Source organism: Mesoplodon mirus (genome assembly GCF_964341445.2).
Source record: "Mesoplodon mirus genome assembly, chromosome: 8".
In the NCBI taxonomy this organism is placed as follows: Eukaryota; Metazoa; Chordata; class Mammalia; order Artiodactyla; family Ziphiidae; genus Mesoplodon; species Mesoplodon mirus.
This window is the reverse complement of record NC_138984.1, coordinates 69,207,427-69,226,324: the sequence shown is the minus strand read 5'-3', so window position 1 is coordinate 69,226,324 and position 18,898 is coordinate 69,207,427. Positions and strand designations below refer to the sequence as shown.

At 40.0% G+C, this 18,898-nt stretch overlaps 1 protein-coding gene across 3 annotated transcripts in view; it reads right to left on the bottom strand.

The window, feature by feature from the left end:
• Positions 1–18,898, bottom strand: part of FMNL2 (formin like 2) — a 311,735-nt gene that overhangs the window by 64,920 nt on the left and 227,917 nt on the right. For all 3 annotated transcript variants that reach the window (XM_082630361.1, XM_082630362.1, XM_082630363.1), the window contains exon 7: positions 2,668–2,776. In XM_082630361.1, the coding sequence (XP_082486487.1) occupies positions 2,668–2,776 (109 nt within the window). The remainder of the gene's footprint in view (positions 1–2,667; positions 2,777–18,898) is intronic.

The following is an 18,898-nucleotide window of genomic DNA, read 5'->3' as shown; positions in this document are numbered from 1 at the left end:
TGAGTTCTTGATCGCATTCCCTCCAACCTACTCAAGAACAGTATATGCTCCAGCGATTCTCCCATTCCCCATCATTATTTTTCCCTCTCTGATTCACTATCATTAGCATAAAAACATGATGCAAATTCTCCTTTCTTAAAAAACAAAAACAAAAACTCTCTTGACCCAATAACCAGTGTCCAGCCACTCTCTCATTTTTCTGCTATTCTTTTACAGCAAAACTCCAACCACTCGTGGTCTCCAATTCCTCTCCTCCCGTTCTCTCTTGACACCACTTTCGTCAGGGATTTCATCCCCAACACTACAATGAAACTGTACCGGCAATGATGGGCACTTTGCTGGAGCCCATGGCCAACTCTCTTCATCTTGCCTGACTTGGCAGCAGCCCCGGACACAGCTGACCACTCTCTGCTCCATGAAATACTTCCTGTGCTTGGCTCCTACTTCCCTGGCTGCTTCGCAGTCTCTCTAGCTAGTTTTTCCTCATCTCTCTGACATTAAACAGAGTGCCCCAGGGTCATTTGGGACCTCTCTGCTTCTCTGTCTATCCCCGCTGATCTCCTTCACTCCCCTGGGTTTATATACCATCTACTGACTCTCAAACTTTTATCTCCAGCCCAGACCTCCAGACCTTGAACTCCTGACTGGCATATCCGACCACCTATTTACGATCTCTATTTGGATATCTATGGACACCTCAAAGTTAACATCCCCCAAACTGAACTCCTAATCAGGTCTCTCCCAAATCTGCTCACCCTGCAGCCTTCCCCATCTTAGTAGATGGCAACTCCATCTTAGAGGCGCCCAGGACAAACACTTTGGAGCTGTCCTCACTCCTCACCACACATACACTGCTACTGTCCTTACCACCAAAACGAAACCAGAATCTGGCCACCTCTCATCACCTCTACTTCTATTCTCCTGGTCCATACCACCATCAACACTCACCTAAATTAATGCAACAGCTGCCTAAAAGGTCTACTTCCTTTTGTCTTTGCCCCCCAGGGTGATTCCTAACACAGAAGTCAGAGGGATCATGTTAAATTCAAGTGTCAGATTAAGTCACACTTTTCCTCAGAACCTTCAATAGCTTTCTAATCATAGCAAAGCCCATGTCCCTTCATTGGCTTATAAAGCCCTGCATAATCAGGACCCCCTTGTAACTTCAGATTTCATCTTCTACTTCTCTCCCTCTTATTCATTCTGATCCAGCCAACCTGACCTCCTTTCTGTGCCTTCAGTACATCAGACCTATTCCTGCCTCAGGGCCTTTGCACTTGCCCTTCTCTCTGCCTATAATAATTGTCTTCCCTAAATATTCCTTACCTTGTTCCCTCGTTCTAGTTTACATAAATGGTATCTTCTCCATGACACTTTTCTTGCTAGCCTATTTAAAACTGAACTCACATTTCCCTCACTTATTCTTATTTCTTGATTATTTTTTCTATAGTACTAAGTAGTAGTTCTCTGGAGGCAGTCTTCCTGGGTTCAAATCTGAGTCCACCATTTATTGGCTATGTAATCCTGGGCAAATTACTTAACTTCTCTGTATTTCAGTTTCCTCATCAGTAAAATGGCGAGGGTAATATTACCAATATCACAGGACTGTTATGAGGCTCAAATTAAGTAATAGGTTTAAAAGTACTAGACTGTAGGAAGCACTATTTACGTGGCAGCTTTTATTTCATTTCATCACTATTATTATCTGGAATGCTATATAGTTTACCAATTTAATTGTTTACCATCTGTCTCCCCTCAACAGAGAGTAAGTTCCCTTGGGCACTTATTTATTTGATGCTGTATTCCCTGTGCCTAGAACAGGGTCTGTCTGGCAATGTTCAAAAAATATTAATTGGTTGAAAGAATAAATGCATGTTTCCCTTCTTAAATTCAGTTTGGCATGCTTATGTTGGGTTTGAACTCTAATACTGACCTATGCATTTACCACCCATTTCTACTTGGACCCCTCTATAGGATCCGTTTCAATGGAAATCAAGCCGTATTTTCTGATGTGAACAATGTTTGTCTAATTCTCAGCCCTGGTTTGCTTTTACAACTATACTTTTGACCCTGTCAGCTCACCCTAGATACTCCAGGCTCTAACTCCCACTTTGTGGTTAGGATTAATCCCACACACTGTAGTTAGTCGCTCCCGGTGTTTTTCAGAGTGGGGATAACCTGTAAGGAGAACTCTGCACTTTTCCCAAGAATTCTCCAAGTGTTTCTTATGAAGATCAGAAACCACAGGGTCCAACACACAGTAGTTATAACTCCTTGCCTATTCATCATATAACCCTTTGAGAAGCAATGACCTGTCCAGTGTGAGAGTCTATCATTCCTAGGGTCCTAAAGCTGTTCCATTATTGCCCACAACCAGTGGTTTATGCTGTCTTTAATAGTCACAAACATTTACCAAGTAATCTAGACAAGCTTGCCATTATAAGAGGAAAATGTCTTCCCTTAAATACATTGCAAATTATAAATGCTAATTAAAATACAAGGGCGATGAATTATGAGCACTAAAATGAACTAGACCTTTCTTTTTTAATAGAATTTCATTAAATCCTGCTATTTACTTCAAATAGAAATAATACAAAGTCACCAAAGAGAACAAGATCTGAGACTGATGAATTCAGATTTTTTAAAGGATTATAAACAGAAACATACCTGATAATTCATGATGGCACGTAAACACATGATACAGACATGCACGTCATCTTTCTTACTCACTAATCTTGAATTTTTCAGGGTTCTTCTGCTTGGCAAAGTATTATATCTACAAATAAAAAGGGAAACTTCTATAAAGCTATAGATTACTTTCTTAGCAGAGGCAGATGCACTTTAAAAATGGACACTGTTCTCTACTTGTACCTACGGCTAACTGAGGATTGCTGGTCAAACCACCACTAACTAACCCATCACCACCAACCACCCCATCACCACAAAGCTGTTTCTGTAGACTATGAGGCCCACACAGTTCTGTGTACTGGCTATCATCTTGTCAGGCAATATACCGACGGACATGAAACAACGCCAGTCACCACTGCATATAATGAATCAGACTATACATGAGACTAACCAACAATCCAGGCTCTAATCAGCAGGCCAAGCCATATTTGCAGAGGTGATTTGAGACAACAGGCATACAGACTGCATTTTTAAACAAGTGAAAGGGTAGAGCTCAGCTAATAGGCAGACCTCCTATCATGTGACCCAACTTTACCAGCACCTTCCCATCACTGTTATCAGGAGTCCCTGCTTCAGACTTTAAGCCTAGGCAAGGTCATACATTAGCAACTGTGATATCAGCCTGTGATACTGAACCTTAACAGTACGCAAAACCTAAATAGTATACAAATGCCTCCACAGCCTGATCCCTCACCCAAAGCCTGGTATGGCAGCTGAAACTGAGAGGGAAATATGCTGACATTTCAAAGGGTTAGGATGTTTCAACATTAGGGTTCATTCTGGAGACTCTACATTGCTAAGCCTTAGTTCTCCTTTCTGCAGATTTATGAGAACCTGCAAGTCATAAAGCAGTGACAGTGTAACATGGGGCAAGTAGAAAGATGGCAATACTGAGGGCTTCATTCTGAGCTCCAAATGACTGCTTCAGAGGGGAAACAGTTTTCTCTGCAACTCCAAGCCTGAAATGAAAGCAAATTTCATAAGTTTTCTCTGCAACTCCAAGCCTGAAATGAAAGCCAATTTCAAAAGTTGTCAACTACTTTCCCACGGAGTCAATGACAGAAATGTTCCACAAAAGAAGCTATAGACCCTTCCTTCTCCTTGAATTAAGCTAATTAAACATTTTTTTAAAAGGCATAATTAATATTAACTGCTTTCAAAAGTCTCACAGGTGCAGGCTAAGATTTGAAAACTGAATTGACAGGTCTCCAACTGTTTAGCTGAGCAGCTCTTTTACATTTTCTATTCAAAAACCATCAAACAGAAGAAAGATGATTCTTTCACACAAGCCTACTAATACGCCAAATACATTTTTGAAAAGCACCTTGGTAAGTCACTGGCCTCAATATACCTGACTGTGCAAAACCTGGTTTGCTCACATTACTTTTATTTTTTTTTTTTTAATTTTATTTTATTTTATTTTTTTGCTTTATAACAAATTTAATCAGTTATACATATACATATGTTTCCATATCCCCTCCCTTTTGCGTCTCCCTCCCACCCTCCCTATCCCACCCCTCCAGGCGGTCACAAAGTACCAAGCTGATCTCCCTGTGCTATGCGGCTGCTTCCCACTAGCTATTTACCTCACGTTTGGTAGTGTATATATGTCCATGCCGCTCTTTCACTTTGTCACAGCTTACCCTTCCCCCTCCCCATATCCTCAAGTCCATTCTCTAGTAGGTCTGTGTCTTTATTCCTGTCTTACCCCTATGTTCTTCATGACATTTTTTTTTCTTAAATTCCATATATATGTGTTAGCATACAGTATTTGTCTTTCTCTTTCTGACTTACTTCACTCTGTATGACAGACTCTAGGTCTATCCACCTCATTACAAATAGCTCAATTTCATTTCTTTTTATGGCTGAGTAATATTCCATTGTATATATGTGCCACATCTTCTTTATCCATTCATCCGATGATGGACACTTAGGTTGTTTCCATCTCCGGGCTATTGTAAATAGGGCTGCTATGAACATTTTGGTACATGTCTCTTTTTGAATTATGGTTTTCTCAGGGTATATGCCCAGTAGTGGGATTGCTGGGTCATATGGTAGTTCTATTTGTAGTTTTTTAAGGAACCTCCATACCGTTCTCCATAGCGGCTGTACCAATTCACATTCCCACCAGCAGTGCAAGAGTGTTCCCTTTTTTCCACACCCTCTCCAGCATTTATTGTTTCTAGATTTTTTGATGATGGCCATTCTGACTGGTGTGAGATGATATCTCATTGTAGTTTTGATTTGCATTTCTCTAATGAGTAAAGATGTTGAGCATCCTTTCATGTGTTTGTTGGCAGTCTGTATATCTTCTGTGGAGAAATGTCTATTTAGGTCTTCTGCCCATTTTTGGATTGGGTTGTTTGTTTTTTTGTTATTGAGCTGCATGAGCTGCTTATAAATTTTGGAGATTAATCCTTTGTCAGTTGCTTCATTTGCAAATATTTTCTCCCATTCTGAGGGTTGTCTTTTGGTCTTGTTTATGGTTTCCTTTGCTGTGCAAAAGCTTTTAAGTTTCATTAGGTCCCATGTGTTTATTTTTGTCTTTATTTCCATTTCTCTAGGAGGTGGGTCCAAAAGGATCTTGCTGTGATTTATGTCATAGAGTGTTCTGCCTATGTTTTCCTCTAAGAGTTTGATAGTGTCTGGCCTTACATTTAGGTCTTTAATCCATTTTGAGCTTATTTTTGTGTATGGTGTTAGGGAATGATCTAATCTCATACTTTTACATGTCCCTATCCAGTTTTCCCAGCACCACTTATTGAAGAGACTGTCCTTTCTCCACTGTACATTCCTGCCTCCTTTATCAAAGATAAGGTGACCATATGTCCGTGGGTTTAACTCTGGGCTTTCTATCCTGTTCCATTGATCTATCTTTCTGTTTTTGTGCCAGTACCATACTGTCTTGATTACTGTAGCTTTGTAGTATAGTCTGAAGTCAGGGAGCCTGATTCCTCCAGCTCCATTTTTCGTTCTCAAGATTGCTTTGGCTATTCGGGGTCTTTTGTGTTTCCATACAAATTGTGAAATTTTTTGTTCTAGTTCTGTGAAAAATGCCAGTGGTAGTTTGATAGGGATTGCATTGAACCTGTAGATTGCTTTGGGTAGTAGAGTCATTTTCACAATGTTGATTCTTCCAATCCAAGAACATGGTACATCTCTCCATCTATTTGTATCATCTTTAATTTCTTTCATCAGTGTCTTATAATTTTCTGCATACAGGTCTTTTGTCTCCTTAGGTAGGTTTATTCCTAGATATTTTATTCTTTTTGTTGCAATGGTAAATGGGAGTGTTTCCTTGATTTCTCTTTCAGATTTTTCATCATCAGTATATAGGAATGCCAGAGATTTCTGTGCATTAATTTTGTATCCTGCAACTTTACCAAATTCATTGATTAACTCTAGTAGTTTTCTGGTAGCATCTTTAGGATTCTCTATGTATAGTATCATGTCATCTGCAAACAGTGACAGCTTTACTTCTTCTTTTCCAATTTGGATTACTTTTATTTCCTTTTCTTCTCTGATTGCTGTGGCTAAAACTTCCAAAACTAGGTTGAATAAGAGTGGTGAAAGTGGGCAACCTTGTCTAGTTCCTGATCTTAGTGGAAATGGTTTCAGTTTTTCACCATTGAGGACGATGCTGGCTGTGGGTTTGTCATATATGGCCTTTATTATGTTGAGGAAAGTTCCCTCTATGCCTACTTTCTGCAGGGTTTTTATCATAAATGGGTGTTGAATTTTGTCGAAAGCTTTCTCTGCATCTATTGAGATGATCATATGGTTTTTCTCCTTCAGTTTGTTAATATGGTGTATCACGTTGATTGATTTGCGTATATTGAAGAATCCTTGCATTCCTGGAATAAACCCCACTTGATCATGGTGTATGATCCTTTTAATGTGCTGTTGGATTCTGTTTGCTAGGATTTTGTTGAGGATTTTTGCATCTATGTTCATCAGTGATATTGGCCTGTAGTTTTCTTTCTTTGTGACATCCTTGCCTGGTTTTGGTATCAAGGTGATGGTGGCCTCGTAGAATGAGTTTGGGAGTGTTCCTCCCTCTGCTATATTTTGGAAGAGTTTCAGAAGGACAGGTGTTAGCTCTTCTCTAAATGCTTGATAGAATTCGCCTGTGAAGCCATCTGGTCCTGGGCTTTTGTTTGTTGGAAGATTTTTTATCACAGTTTCAATTTCAGTGCTTGTGATTGGTCTGTTCATATTTTCTATTTCTTCCTGATTCAGTCTCGGCAGGTTGTGCTTTTCTAAGAATTTGTCCATTTCTTCCAGGTTGTCCATTTTATTGGCATAGAGTTGCTTATAGTAATCTCTCATGATCTTTTTTATTTCTGTAGTGTCAGTTGTTACTTCTCCTTTTTCATTTCTAATTCTATTGATTTGAGTCTTCTCCCTTTTTTTCTTGATGAGTCTGGCTAATGGTTTATCAATTTTGTTTATCTTCTCAAAGAACCAGCTTTTAGTTTTATTGATCTTTGCTATCGTTTCCTTCATTTCTTTTTCATTTATTTCTGATCTGATTTTTATGATTTCTTTCCTTCTGCTAACTTTGGGATGTTTTTGTTCTTCTTTCTCTAATTGCTTTAGGTGCAAGGTTAGGTTGTTTATTCGAGATGTTTCCTGTTTCTTAAGGTGGGATTGTAGTGCTATAAACTTCCCTCTTAGCACTGCTTTTGCTGCATCCCATAGGTTTTGGGTCGTCGTGTCTCCATTGTCATTTGTTTCTAGGTATTTTTTAATTTCCTCTTTGATTCCTTCAGTGATCACTTCGTTATTAAGTAGTGTATTGTTTAGCCTCCATGTGTTTGTATTTTTTACAGCTCTTTTCCTGTAATTGATATCTAGTCTCATAGCATTGTGGTCAGAAAAGATACTTGATACAATTTCAATTTTCTTAAATTTACCAAGGCTTGATTTGTGACCCAAGATATGATCTATCCTGGAGAATGTTCCATGAGCACTTGAGAAAAATGTGTATTCTGTTGTTTTTGGATGGAATGTCCTATAAATATCAATTAAGTCCATCTTGTTTAATGTATCATTTAAAGCTTGTGTTTCCTTATTTATTTTCATTTTGGATGATCTGTCCATTGGTGAAAGTGGGGTGTTAAAGTCCCCTACTATGAGTGTGTTACTGTCGATTTCTCCTTTTATGGCTGTTAGTATTTGCCTTATGTATTGAGGGGCTCCTATGTTGGGTGCATAAATATTTACAATTGTTATATCTTCTTCTTGGATCGATCCCTTGATCATTATGTAGTGTCCTTCTTTGTCTCTTCTAGTAGTCCTTATTTTAAAGTCTATTTTGTCTGATATGAGAATTGCTACTCCAGCTTTCTTTTGGTTTCCATTTGCATGGAATATCTTTTTCCATCCCCTTACTTTCAGTCTGTATGTGTCTCTAGGTCTGAAGTGGGTCTCTTGTAGACAGCATATAGATGGGTCTTGTTTTTGTATCCATTCAGCCACTCTGTGTCTTTTGGTGGGAGCATTTAGTCCATTTACATTTAAGGTAATTATCGATATGTATGTTCCTATTCCCATTTTCTTAATTGTTTTGGGTTCATTATTGTAGGTCTTTTCCTTCTGTTGTGTTTCTTGCCTAGAGAAGTTCCTTTAGCATTTGTTGTAAAGCTGGTTTGGTGGTGCTGAACTCTCTCAGCTTTTGCTTGTCTGTAAACGTTTTAATTTCTCCATCAAATCTGAATGAGATCCTTGCTGGGTAGAGTAATCTTGGTTGCAGGTTTTTCTCCTTCATCACTTTAAGTATGTCCTGCCACTCCCTTCTGGCTTGTAGAGTTTCTGCTGAGAGATCAGCTGTTATCCTGATGGGGATTCCCTTGTGTGTTATTTGTTGTTTTTGCCTTGCTGCTTTTAATATGATTTCTTTGTGTTTAATTTTTGACAGTTTGATTAATATGTGTCTTGGCGTATTTCTCCTTGGATTTATTCTGTATGGGACTCTCTGTGCCTCCTGGACTTGATTAACTATTTCCTTTCCCATATTAGGGAAGTTTTCAACTATAATCTCTTCAAATATTTTCTCAGTCCCTTTCTTTTTCTCTTCTTCTTCTGGAACCCCTATAATTCGAATGTTGGTGCGTTTAATGTTGTCCCAGAGGTCTCTGAGACTGTCCTCTGTTCTTTTCATTCTTTTTTCTTTATTTTGCTCTGCAGCAGTTATTTCCACTATTTTATCTTCCACCTCACTTATCCGTTCTTCTGCCTCAGTTATTCTGCTATTGATCCCATCTAGAGTATTTTTTATTTCATGTATTGTGTTTTTAATCGATGCTTGATTCATCTTTAGTTCTTCTAGGTCCTTGTTAACTGTTTCTTGCATTTTGTCTATTCTATTTCCGAGATTTTGTATCTGGGAAATAGAATCTTGGATCATCTTTACCATCATTATTCTGAATTCTTTTTCAGGTAGAGTGCCTATTACCTCTTCATTTGTTAGGTCTGGTGGGTTTTTATCTTGCTCCTTCTCCTGCTGTGTGTTTTTCTGTCTTCTCATTTTGCTTATGTTACTGTGTTTGGGGTCTCCTTTTTGCAGGCTGCAGGTTCGTAGTTCCTGTTGTTTTTGGTGTCTGTCCCCAGTGGCTAAGGTTGGTTTAGTGGGTTGTGTAGGCTTCCTGGTGGAGGGGACTAGTGCCTGTGTTCTGGTGGATGAGGCTGGATCTTGTCTTTCTGGTGGGCAGGTCCACGTCTGGTGGTGTGTTTTGGGGTGTCTGTGGACTTTTTATGATTTTAGGCCACCTCTCTGCTAATGGGTGGCGTTGTGTTCCTGTCTTGCTAGTTGTTTGGCTTAGGGTGTCCAGCACTGTAGCCTGCTGGTCGTTGAGTGAAGCTGGGTGCTGGTGTTGAGATGGAGATCTCTGGAAGATTTTCGCCGTTTGATATTATGTGGAGCTGGGAGGTCTCTTGTGGACCAGTGTCCTGAAGTTGGCTCTCCCACCTCAGAGGCACAGCACTGACTCCGGGCTCCTCAATTTGGGATGATGTGTTGTCTATTCATGTATTCCACAGATGCAGGGTACATCAAGTTGATTGTGGAGCTTTAATCCGCTGCTTCTGAGGCTGCTGGGAGAGGTTTCCCTTTCTCTTCTTTGTTCTCACAGCTCCTAGGTCTCAGCTTTGGATTTGGCCCCGCCTCTGCGTGTAGGTCGCCGGAGGGCGTCTGTTCTTCGCTCAGATAGGACAGGGTTAAAGGAGCAGCCTCTTCGGGGACTCTGGCTCACTCAGGCCAGGAGGGAGGGAGGGGCACGGAGTGCGGGGCGAGCCTGCAGCGGCAGAGGTCGGCGTGACGTTGCACCAGCCCGAGGCGCACCGTGCGTTCTCCCAGGGAAGCCGCCCCTGGATCCCGGGACTCCGGCAGTGGCGGGCTGCACAGGCTCCCGGAAGGGCGGTGTGGGCAGTGACCTGCGCTCGCACACAGGCTTCTTGGCGGCGGCAGCAGCAGCCCCAGCGTCCCACGCCTGTCACTGGGCTCCGCGCTTTCAGTCGCGACTCGCGCCCGTCCGTGGAGCCCCTTTAAGCAGCGCTCTTAATCCCCTCTCCTCGCGCACCAGGAAACCAAGAGGGAAGAAAAAGTCTCTTGCCTCTTCGGCAGCTCTAGAGTTTTCCCGGACTCCCTCCCGGCTAGCTGGCTCACATTACTTTTAAAGAAGAATGCTTTGCTTGAGGACTCCTGCTTTACTCACACTGGAAAATAACAATTCAGCAATGGAAGGCGGCCTAATCCAGTTTTGAGTGCAAAACAAAGTTAAGGAAACACATGCAGATTTGAGCGTTAGAAGCCCAATTTCAACATCTAAAATACAACTTTAAAAGAGGTCACTCTGCCATAACCCTAGCCCGAGCATGACGGCTAACACACGGGACAGAAGTCTCACAGGGACTGGTGCCCCTTCAAACAACTACATGACCTGTCTGACCCAAGAATCCCTGGTCTGCTCAATCTACACCCAAAGGTCTCTCCCTTCCTCCGTCCTTCTTAATTTATTTTAACTTCAGGTTTGTATTTCTGTAGTGGAATCACGTGTTGGCTATATAACAGTTGATTAGATCTCATTTCTAACAAAGCAATGGCTGCTAGCATAAAACAAAGTCATCTAAGATTAAGCTTGAAAAAAGAAAAGGTATTATCAAGGGAACCAATCATCCTTTGCTAAATTATATTTATGTGCAGCAGTGACTGAAGAAGATGGACTGGCCACAGCAAACTATTCTTTAAAGAAGATGGAACAGGTCATCACACAGGCACATACTTCTGCATCACTTACAAATAAAGTTTAACGATTCCAGCAAGTAGACCAAATGTACCCATTTAATGATGCTTCCTAAGAGGTGTAAAGTAACATAGCAGTTCCTTCCTTTTACTTATTAACCCACTTCAGCTATATTGAAATAAAACTCTTCCTAAGAAGACAAAATTTCTTTGTCATTACTAACATTATTTGCAGAAAACACTAAAAATTGATTCTAATATCCTGCTTATTAAACAGTAACACAAAAGGCTTGTATTTGTTTTAATAGGTGGTTAATCGCAAATCGATTTTCTGGATCAATATTTGAAATGCATTTAATATGAAAAAGCACATGCATACTTATCAATATCATAAGATATCAATAAATAAAAATGTGTATTTTATTTATCAATGATACTCTATACTTAAAAGCAACAGAGCTAAGCTTTTTTCTAAAGTGAACGATACTTAATATAAGATTAATTTTCCTCTAATTTTTGGAGAATACAATATACAAAATACAAAATACAATATTTTTTATACAAAAATACAGTGAGCATTAAAGGCAACATTTGAACTTGTATTTAAGATCATAGCATTACAGTAAATTTTAAAACACCACCATAACCAGTAACGACAAACAACCATAGCACTGACAGCTGAAGGAGATCTGTGGTATCATTTACATCAACCTTTCCTGAAACAGATGAGAAAACTGATGCCCAAAGATGTTACATCTGCAGAGCAAGTATTGAATAGAAGTAAGAGATGAGACCAGACCCCCAAGTCTCCTCACTGGGATTCAGGGCAGTCACTCTACAAGTTGCTTCACAATTTGACTCATCGGCAATCTATCAGATGATCATGTGAAAAAGCTACCACCTACAGCCCTATGTGCTGATGAGTTCCTTGTCAAATGTTTGTATCATATTATCCCAACAGCATTTTCTGCCTCGGTCCTACATAGGTGTCTTTCCCCCACCCCTCCAATAATTATTTCACCATACAGAATTAAGGCTTAGTTGGTTAAGAACAGAAGCATCTGAGCAACTTCTTCAGAACACAGTGGCTGATCCACTTGCTGAGCACAATTTTCTTTTTAAATCTTTATCCTAAATCACTTCTTGGGCAAGTGAGGATGTTGTTGTTGTTGTTGTTGTTGTTGTGCGGTACGCGGGCCTCTCACTGCTGTGGCCTCTCCCGTTGCGGAGCACAGGCTCTGGACACGCAGGCTCAGCGGCCATGGCTCACGGGCCCAGCCGCTCCGCGGCATGTGGGATCTTCCCGGACCGGGGCACGAACCCGTGTCCCCTGCATCGGCAGGCGGACTCTCAACCACTGCGCCACCAGGGAAGCCCTGTTTTTTAACTTAATAGGAAATTTTGCTCTATATTTTGGAATTCTCATCTAAAAAATTTTCCCCAATTAAGAAAATGCACTCCTAATTAATTCACAACTCTTTGGCAAACACAAAGTATTTGCAAACAACTTAACTGAGGATCACCTTAAATCTCCAAGGCTAAATTTCAGGGACTGTGTCATGGGTTAGCATGTATATTAATCTACTCTTCAGCATGAACATTTTGTGGAATTTGACAATTTATGTAATTAAATATTTGGTTTATTTGCTTTAGTTGTCATCTGAGTAATTTTATTACCTTTTTTCTTTTTGGACATGTTTTAAATTCAGCTCCAATGCACAATGTTGATACTATCCAAAGAACACATCCTCATGGTGCTGGTTTTACTAGATCCCCCAACTTGACTAACAGAATTAGGACTAACAATTTACTACATAACCACTTTCCACAAGGACACCTGGACGAGGTAAGCAATCTATAAGAACTGGCCTCTGGTGCTCTCTACCAACCACAGGAAATCAAACCAAACCTAGTGTTTAAGGTGCAAAGTTGGTTTTACCAAGCATCTACTGTTCATGCTAAACTCTATTAAGTGCTAAGGGAAAATGAAAGATGAAGAGGTTGCTTCTGCCACCATCTAGTTTAGGAAGCAAGAGGTTATATCGATAGCCCCTGTATTAAGATGTTCTCTGTCCACACCCAGCCCACCCCTTCTGCTGCATGCACATTCTAACGTGTAAAATGAATTCAGTAACAGTACACATACCTGCACAGCACAATATGGTAGAGTGAGAACAGTCACACCTCAAACGAGAGCACTTTTTTGCAAAGCAAGATACTTAAAATCCTCATATAACCTTTTCTCAATCAAGCCATATTTGACTGAGTTAATAAGACAGACCTACTCTTAGTAACTGTCTTTAGGCATATGAAAGTTGTTTTTAAATGAGGCTCTAATTCAAGAATAAGTATAAAAGGAATGGACAAAATTGTGGGATAAGTATCAGAAAGGTGACATACAATGAACATAACTGAACATGAAATGTTACTAACGCAGATTTAAAACACACCATCTCATGAGTCTTTGAACAGTGGAATTACAAGACACTTCCATTCATTATTTTTATCTATATTTAAAATTTTCTACAATGAATGTATATTACTTTCCAAATAAAGAAAAAAAAAAGTTGCACAAAAAACAAACCCTTACAGATGGTCTAGGTTTACATTCATCTAAAGACAGAAAGCTGACTAGATCGTATGATGATAATGCTTTTCCCACTTTAGTTATCCCACAGAAGAATGTTTCCTAAAGGCCTCTTAAGTAGAGAGTTGGTCCTTAAGTGGAAAGCCAAGCTGAGGGTTTCTCTGAAGAGCCCAAATTCCACCACAACACAGGCAGCAAAAGAACCAAGTATCATCAGAACAACTAAGCTTTTAAAATCCTATTCCCTGGTGCTGCACACATCCACCTGGATGCCAATTGACCTGAATACAATGATTAACAGTTTCCAGAGAAAACGGATGAGGTTATTGATTAGTGCCACAAATTTCTACCAAATGTATGAGTCACACTGACTCACTTAGGCAGGGCTGGAATTTCACAGCAATGATCCATCACCAATTAAAAATGCCAACAGCTCAGATGAGATGTGTCATCACAGCCAAACACTGTGTGTACAAGGTGCTGCTGCATGGTCATGTTAACACAAGTACATATGATTCAGTGCATTATCTTTAAAAGGGTAGATAAGGCCGCATCCGGTTCTATGTCACAGCCCTGTAGGCTAAGCTACCTTCACCTTTCACAAGCACTGATCATCCCGCTTTGGCTATTTGAATCAACTTTCCACAAAGACCTGAGCTTTACAGGGATTACATCAGTGACTCAGTAGAAGATATGGGTGCTTCTATGGAAAACGAATATTGTTGGCGTATGTCCCATTACAGAATTACATACAGTGAAACCAAGTACTATGATGGTTTCTTCCTGAAGTTATTTGGAAACAACTAAAACAGAGCCAACAGGACAGTTGGAGACTGCCCCCAGTTCACTGTGATATATTCAAAAGGCCCCAGTGGGAGGCAGCACTAGTTGCCCTGTGGTCTCCTACGGATGACTGAGGCAGATAAGCTCTAGCCCTGCCCTATCTAATGTGTCTTAAGTGATCCTAGATGTTGTCAGCAGTTAATGGGGTATGTTCCCTCAGCTAAGACTTGAAATTGGCTTCCTCACTAGCAGTTCTCAAATCTCAGGGTCCATCACAGCTTAATGCAGAAGGAGGAAGAAGAGAGGCTTAGAAAGACCTTCAAGTCCATTCTGCCCCCTCTCCACTGCCTACCACACTGATGGTTTGCACTGTGATTACAGAACTATTGGTTTTTGAGGCGACTGTGGATCTGGAGAGGAAAAACAGCACAAGTTAAAATCTCACAAAGCTAGCTGTTCTGAGATTCAGTTGTTTTTCCTAAATAGATGCTCCCCAGATTGTTACAAGACTTTAATCTCTAGAGTTATGAAAAAGTTGATTCTGGCATGTTTTGCCAGTTTTCTCACTGCTTTTATGGATCCTGTACTCCACCATTTTCAGTGACATCCCATAACAGACAGTAACGTATTCATTCTGAATACACGTAACAATTCCTTCAAGTTAAAGGGAACAGTCAAAAGTCAAACAGGGTGCTGCAACAATTATGTTTCTCTGGTGATGGGGGGCGGTTCCCCAAGACGTCAGGATCAGAGAACTACCTCAGATTCCAAATGGAAAAACAAGGGAATGACATATTTACAGAGAGGTTGTGGCCCAACGCCTGGACCACGGGATGGGGACACTAAATTGTGTCCAAGAACCTTTCCTCTGCCAGACGGGCAAGCAGAGTTTTGAGGCCCTGGATCCGTGGACACAAAAGAGGGGTTTCCCAGAGGCAGAAAGCAGCCCTGAGTCTAACTTTTGGCGTTCCTGCCATTTGTAGGAAAGGCAGTGGGGAAGGGATATTTAGGGCTATCTTTCTGAGGTCTCAAGGGTTGTAAGGAAATCCTGTTTTTTGAGAGGTCATTTTGACAGAAACGCCACCAAATTTCTCAGGCCCTCTTCTCCATCAACTGTGAGAACTGCCTGCTCTCTTGTTACTGAATGAAAACTAAACATTGTCCTCATGATTCAAAGATAAGACACTATCTTGGAAGAGATGCCAGGTAGAATTCCCCAAGTTCTATGAATGTGGAAACAAACAGATGCCAACATTGACTTCAGATCAAAACCAGAGAGAAATGACTCTAACCACTTGTATTAATTTTATGCACCAGTGGTTATAAGTTACATGAAATAATAATAAACGAAGCTATAGTCAATGCTAGTAGGAGTAAGAGGCACAAAAGACAAGCAATTGTTGCAAATATCTTTTAAGAAACCTAAACCATGTGTCCTGTTAGCACTATAGTGACAACTGTGCTATCTGCGCAGGAGCCTGCAGTGAGCACCTCGACCTGCACAGCACTGGCAGCAGGTGCTATGCAGAAAAAAAAAATTATCTCTGTTTTGAAAACGTGTCAGAATGACTGTTTAGTGAGATCCAACCAGTTGACTTCTTCTAAGAAATGTCAAGGCAAGTAAAACCTGAATTTTGGACTCCAGAAGGCAAAAAGAATAGCAAAGTCTGCAAAGGAAACCTAGGGAAGTGGCTCTCTTGGATCTGCTTGACCACAGATTAAATACACAGGAATTTCTCTTGCCAGGTACATATTCATAGCCTGAATTACATACAATGTTCATTGGAGTTCTGGTTAGAGCCATGTTTTGCTATGCTTAAACCACCATTCATTGTAAGAGAATCTAAAAGAAAGCTATAGTAATTCTGAACTAGTTCCTTAGGTTTAGGAATGTAACAGACAAGTGGGACTACACAAAATGAAAAAGCTTCTGCACAGTAAAGGAGACAGAATGAAAAGGTAACCTATGGAATGGGAGAAAATATTTGCAGACCAAATATCTGATAAGGGCTTAATATCCAGAATATACAAGAAACTCCCACAAATCAATAGCAAAAACAAACAAAAATTATCTAATTAAAGAATGGCAAAGGACTTGAACAGACATTTCTCCAGAGAATGCATACAAATGGCCAACAGGTATATTAAAAATGCTCACTAATCATCAGGGAAATGCAAATCAAAACCACAATGAGACAGCACCTCACACCTGTCAGATGGCCATTATCAACAAAGACAAGAGGGCTTCCCTGGTGGCGCAGTGGTTGAGAGTCCGCCTGCCGATGCAGGGGACACGGGTTCGTGCCCCGGTCTGGGAGGATCCCACATGCCGCGGAGCGGCTGGGCCCGTGAGCCATGGCCGCTGAGCCTGCGCATCCGGAGCCTGTGCTCCGCAACGGGAGAGGCCACAACAGTGAGAGGCCCGCATACCGCAAAAAAAAAAAGACAAGAAAAACAAGTGTCGACAAGAAGGTGTATAAATTAGAACTCATGTACACTGTTGGTGGGAATGCAAGTTGTACAACCACTATGGAAAACAGTATGGAGGTTCCTCAAACAAAAGTAGAACTTCTATATGTAATGATCCAGCAATCCCACTTCTGGGTATTTATCTAAAAGAACTGAGATCAGAATCTTGAAGAGGTATCTGCACTCACCTATTCCTTGTAGCATTATTCACAAAAGTCAAGATGTAGAAACAACCTAAATGTCCATCAACAGATGAATGGATAAAATATGGTTTAAAAAAATAGCAATGATGTGGTGTGATAGGAGTTTTAGCTGATGCTATGGTAGTAATCATTGCAATGTACAAATATATCAAATCAACACATTGTACAACTTAAACTTACATGATGTTACACAATTATATCTCAATAAAAATTAAACTAAATTACATATTCACATACACACACAATATTAAAGTCATGAAAAAAAAGCGTTGCAAATTCCCTGGTGGTCCAGTGGTTAGGATTCAGCGCTTTCACTGCCATGGCCCGGGTTCAGTCCCTGGTCGGGGAACTAAGAAAGGGTAAGGAACTGTTCCAAGTTAAAGGACGCTACACAGGCACAACTAAGCACAGTAAATGATCCTTGTGTTAGATTCTGGACAGAATTTGAAAAAAATGTTATGAAATAGACTGGGATAATTGATGAAACTAAACAAACTGAACTAAAAATTGTGTCAATATGTAAAAGTTCTGATTTTAATAATTATACCATGGTTATTTAAGAGCATGTTATAACTAAAATTGTAACTAAAATAATAATTTTAGTGTAGGTATATTTGTTCTTAGGGCACCTATACTAAAATAATTAGGTATAAAAGGGCATGATTCTGTAACTTATTCTCAAATGGTTAAAAGGTGTGTATGTTTACAAAGCAAATGTGCAAATGGTAGAGTAAATTTAGGTACAAAATGTTAAAACAATTGTTGAATCTGTGTAAAGAGCATAAGGGGGATCATTGTACTATTGTTGTTTTTTTTTAAAGTTTTCAATGATATCAAAATTTAAAGTTACAAAAAGAAAAAGAAGAAACTGTGGTAAATACATACACTGGAATATTATTCAGCCTTCAATTAAAGGAAATCCTACAATATGTAATAACACAGCTGAACCTCGAGGACATTACTCTATGTGAAATAAGCCAATCACAGAAGGACAAATGCTGCATGATTCTATTTATATGAGATATCTGAAATAGTCAAACTCACTGAAGCAGAGAGTAGAATGGTGGTTGCCAGGGGCTTAAGAGAGGGCAAAGTGGGGAGTTAAAGGTATAAAGTTTCAGTTATGCAAGGTAAGTAAGTTCTAGAGATCTGCTGTATGACATCTTGCCTATAGTCGACAACAGTGTATTATACACTTAAAAATCGTGAAGAGTGTAGATCTCATGGTAAGGGTTCTTACCACAACAAAATAATAAAAAATAAAAGCAGTATGCTTAAAAAAAATAACAATGGGTGATAACATAAGAATGAATGATAAGTAACATGTCTATGATAATTCTGGATGTACAGGAGAAAGACCTACTCCTAACGAAAAGCTAGATGTGATCAAATCCTGGATTTGTTTGTTTAGAGATCTACATCTGCAAAGCACCAAACTCTTAGTCAACACCAAACAGAAGCCACTGTTCACCCAGTGATGCCTTAAAAAAAGTCTGATCACCCACCTATTATCTTCACAACATATGCTTATTTCTAGACATATTCTTATATGTGAGTTTTCTATGTCTGCCTCTCCCTCTGAGCCTGTATTATCCAAGGACAGTATATTACTGCAGAACTGTGAAAGGAATGTTTCCTGAACTGACCTAACCAGGTTTTCCCAGAGTCCAGCAAAAAAGGTTTTCAAAAATATTCTGTGGAGTCTCCATGCCAACATTTGTGGGATTCGTAATATCTAGGTCCAAATGGCAACAGGAAAAAGACAAGGTATGTATTTTTGCCTCTTACCAAAAGTGTCTTCAAAGGTCTAACTATTCAGAAATTAAACTAATATCTACCTATAAATAGATAAATTAGAACTCCCCTGGAAGCTAATGTAAGGGTTCAGCCCAACAGAATGCAATGCCAATTAAGTATGTCACATCG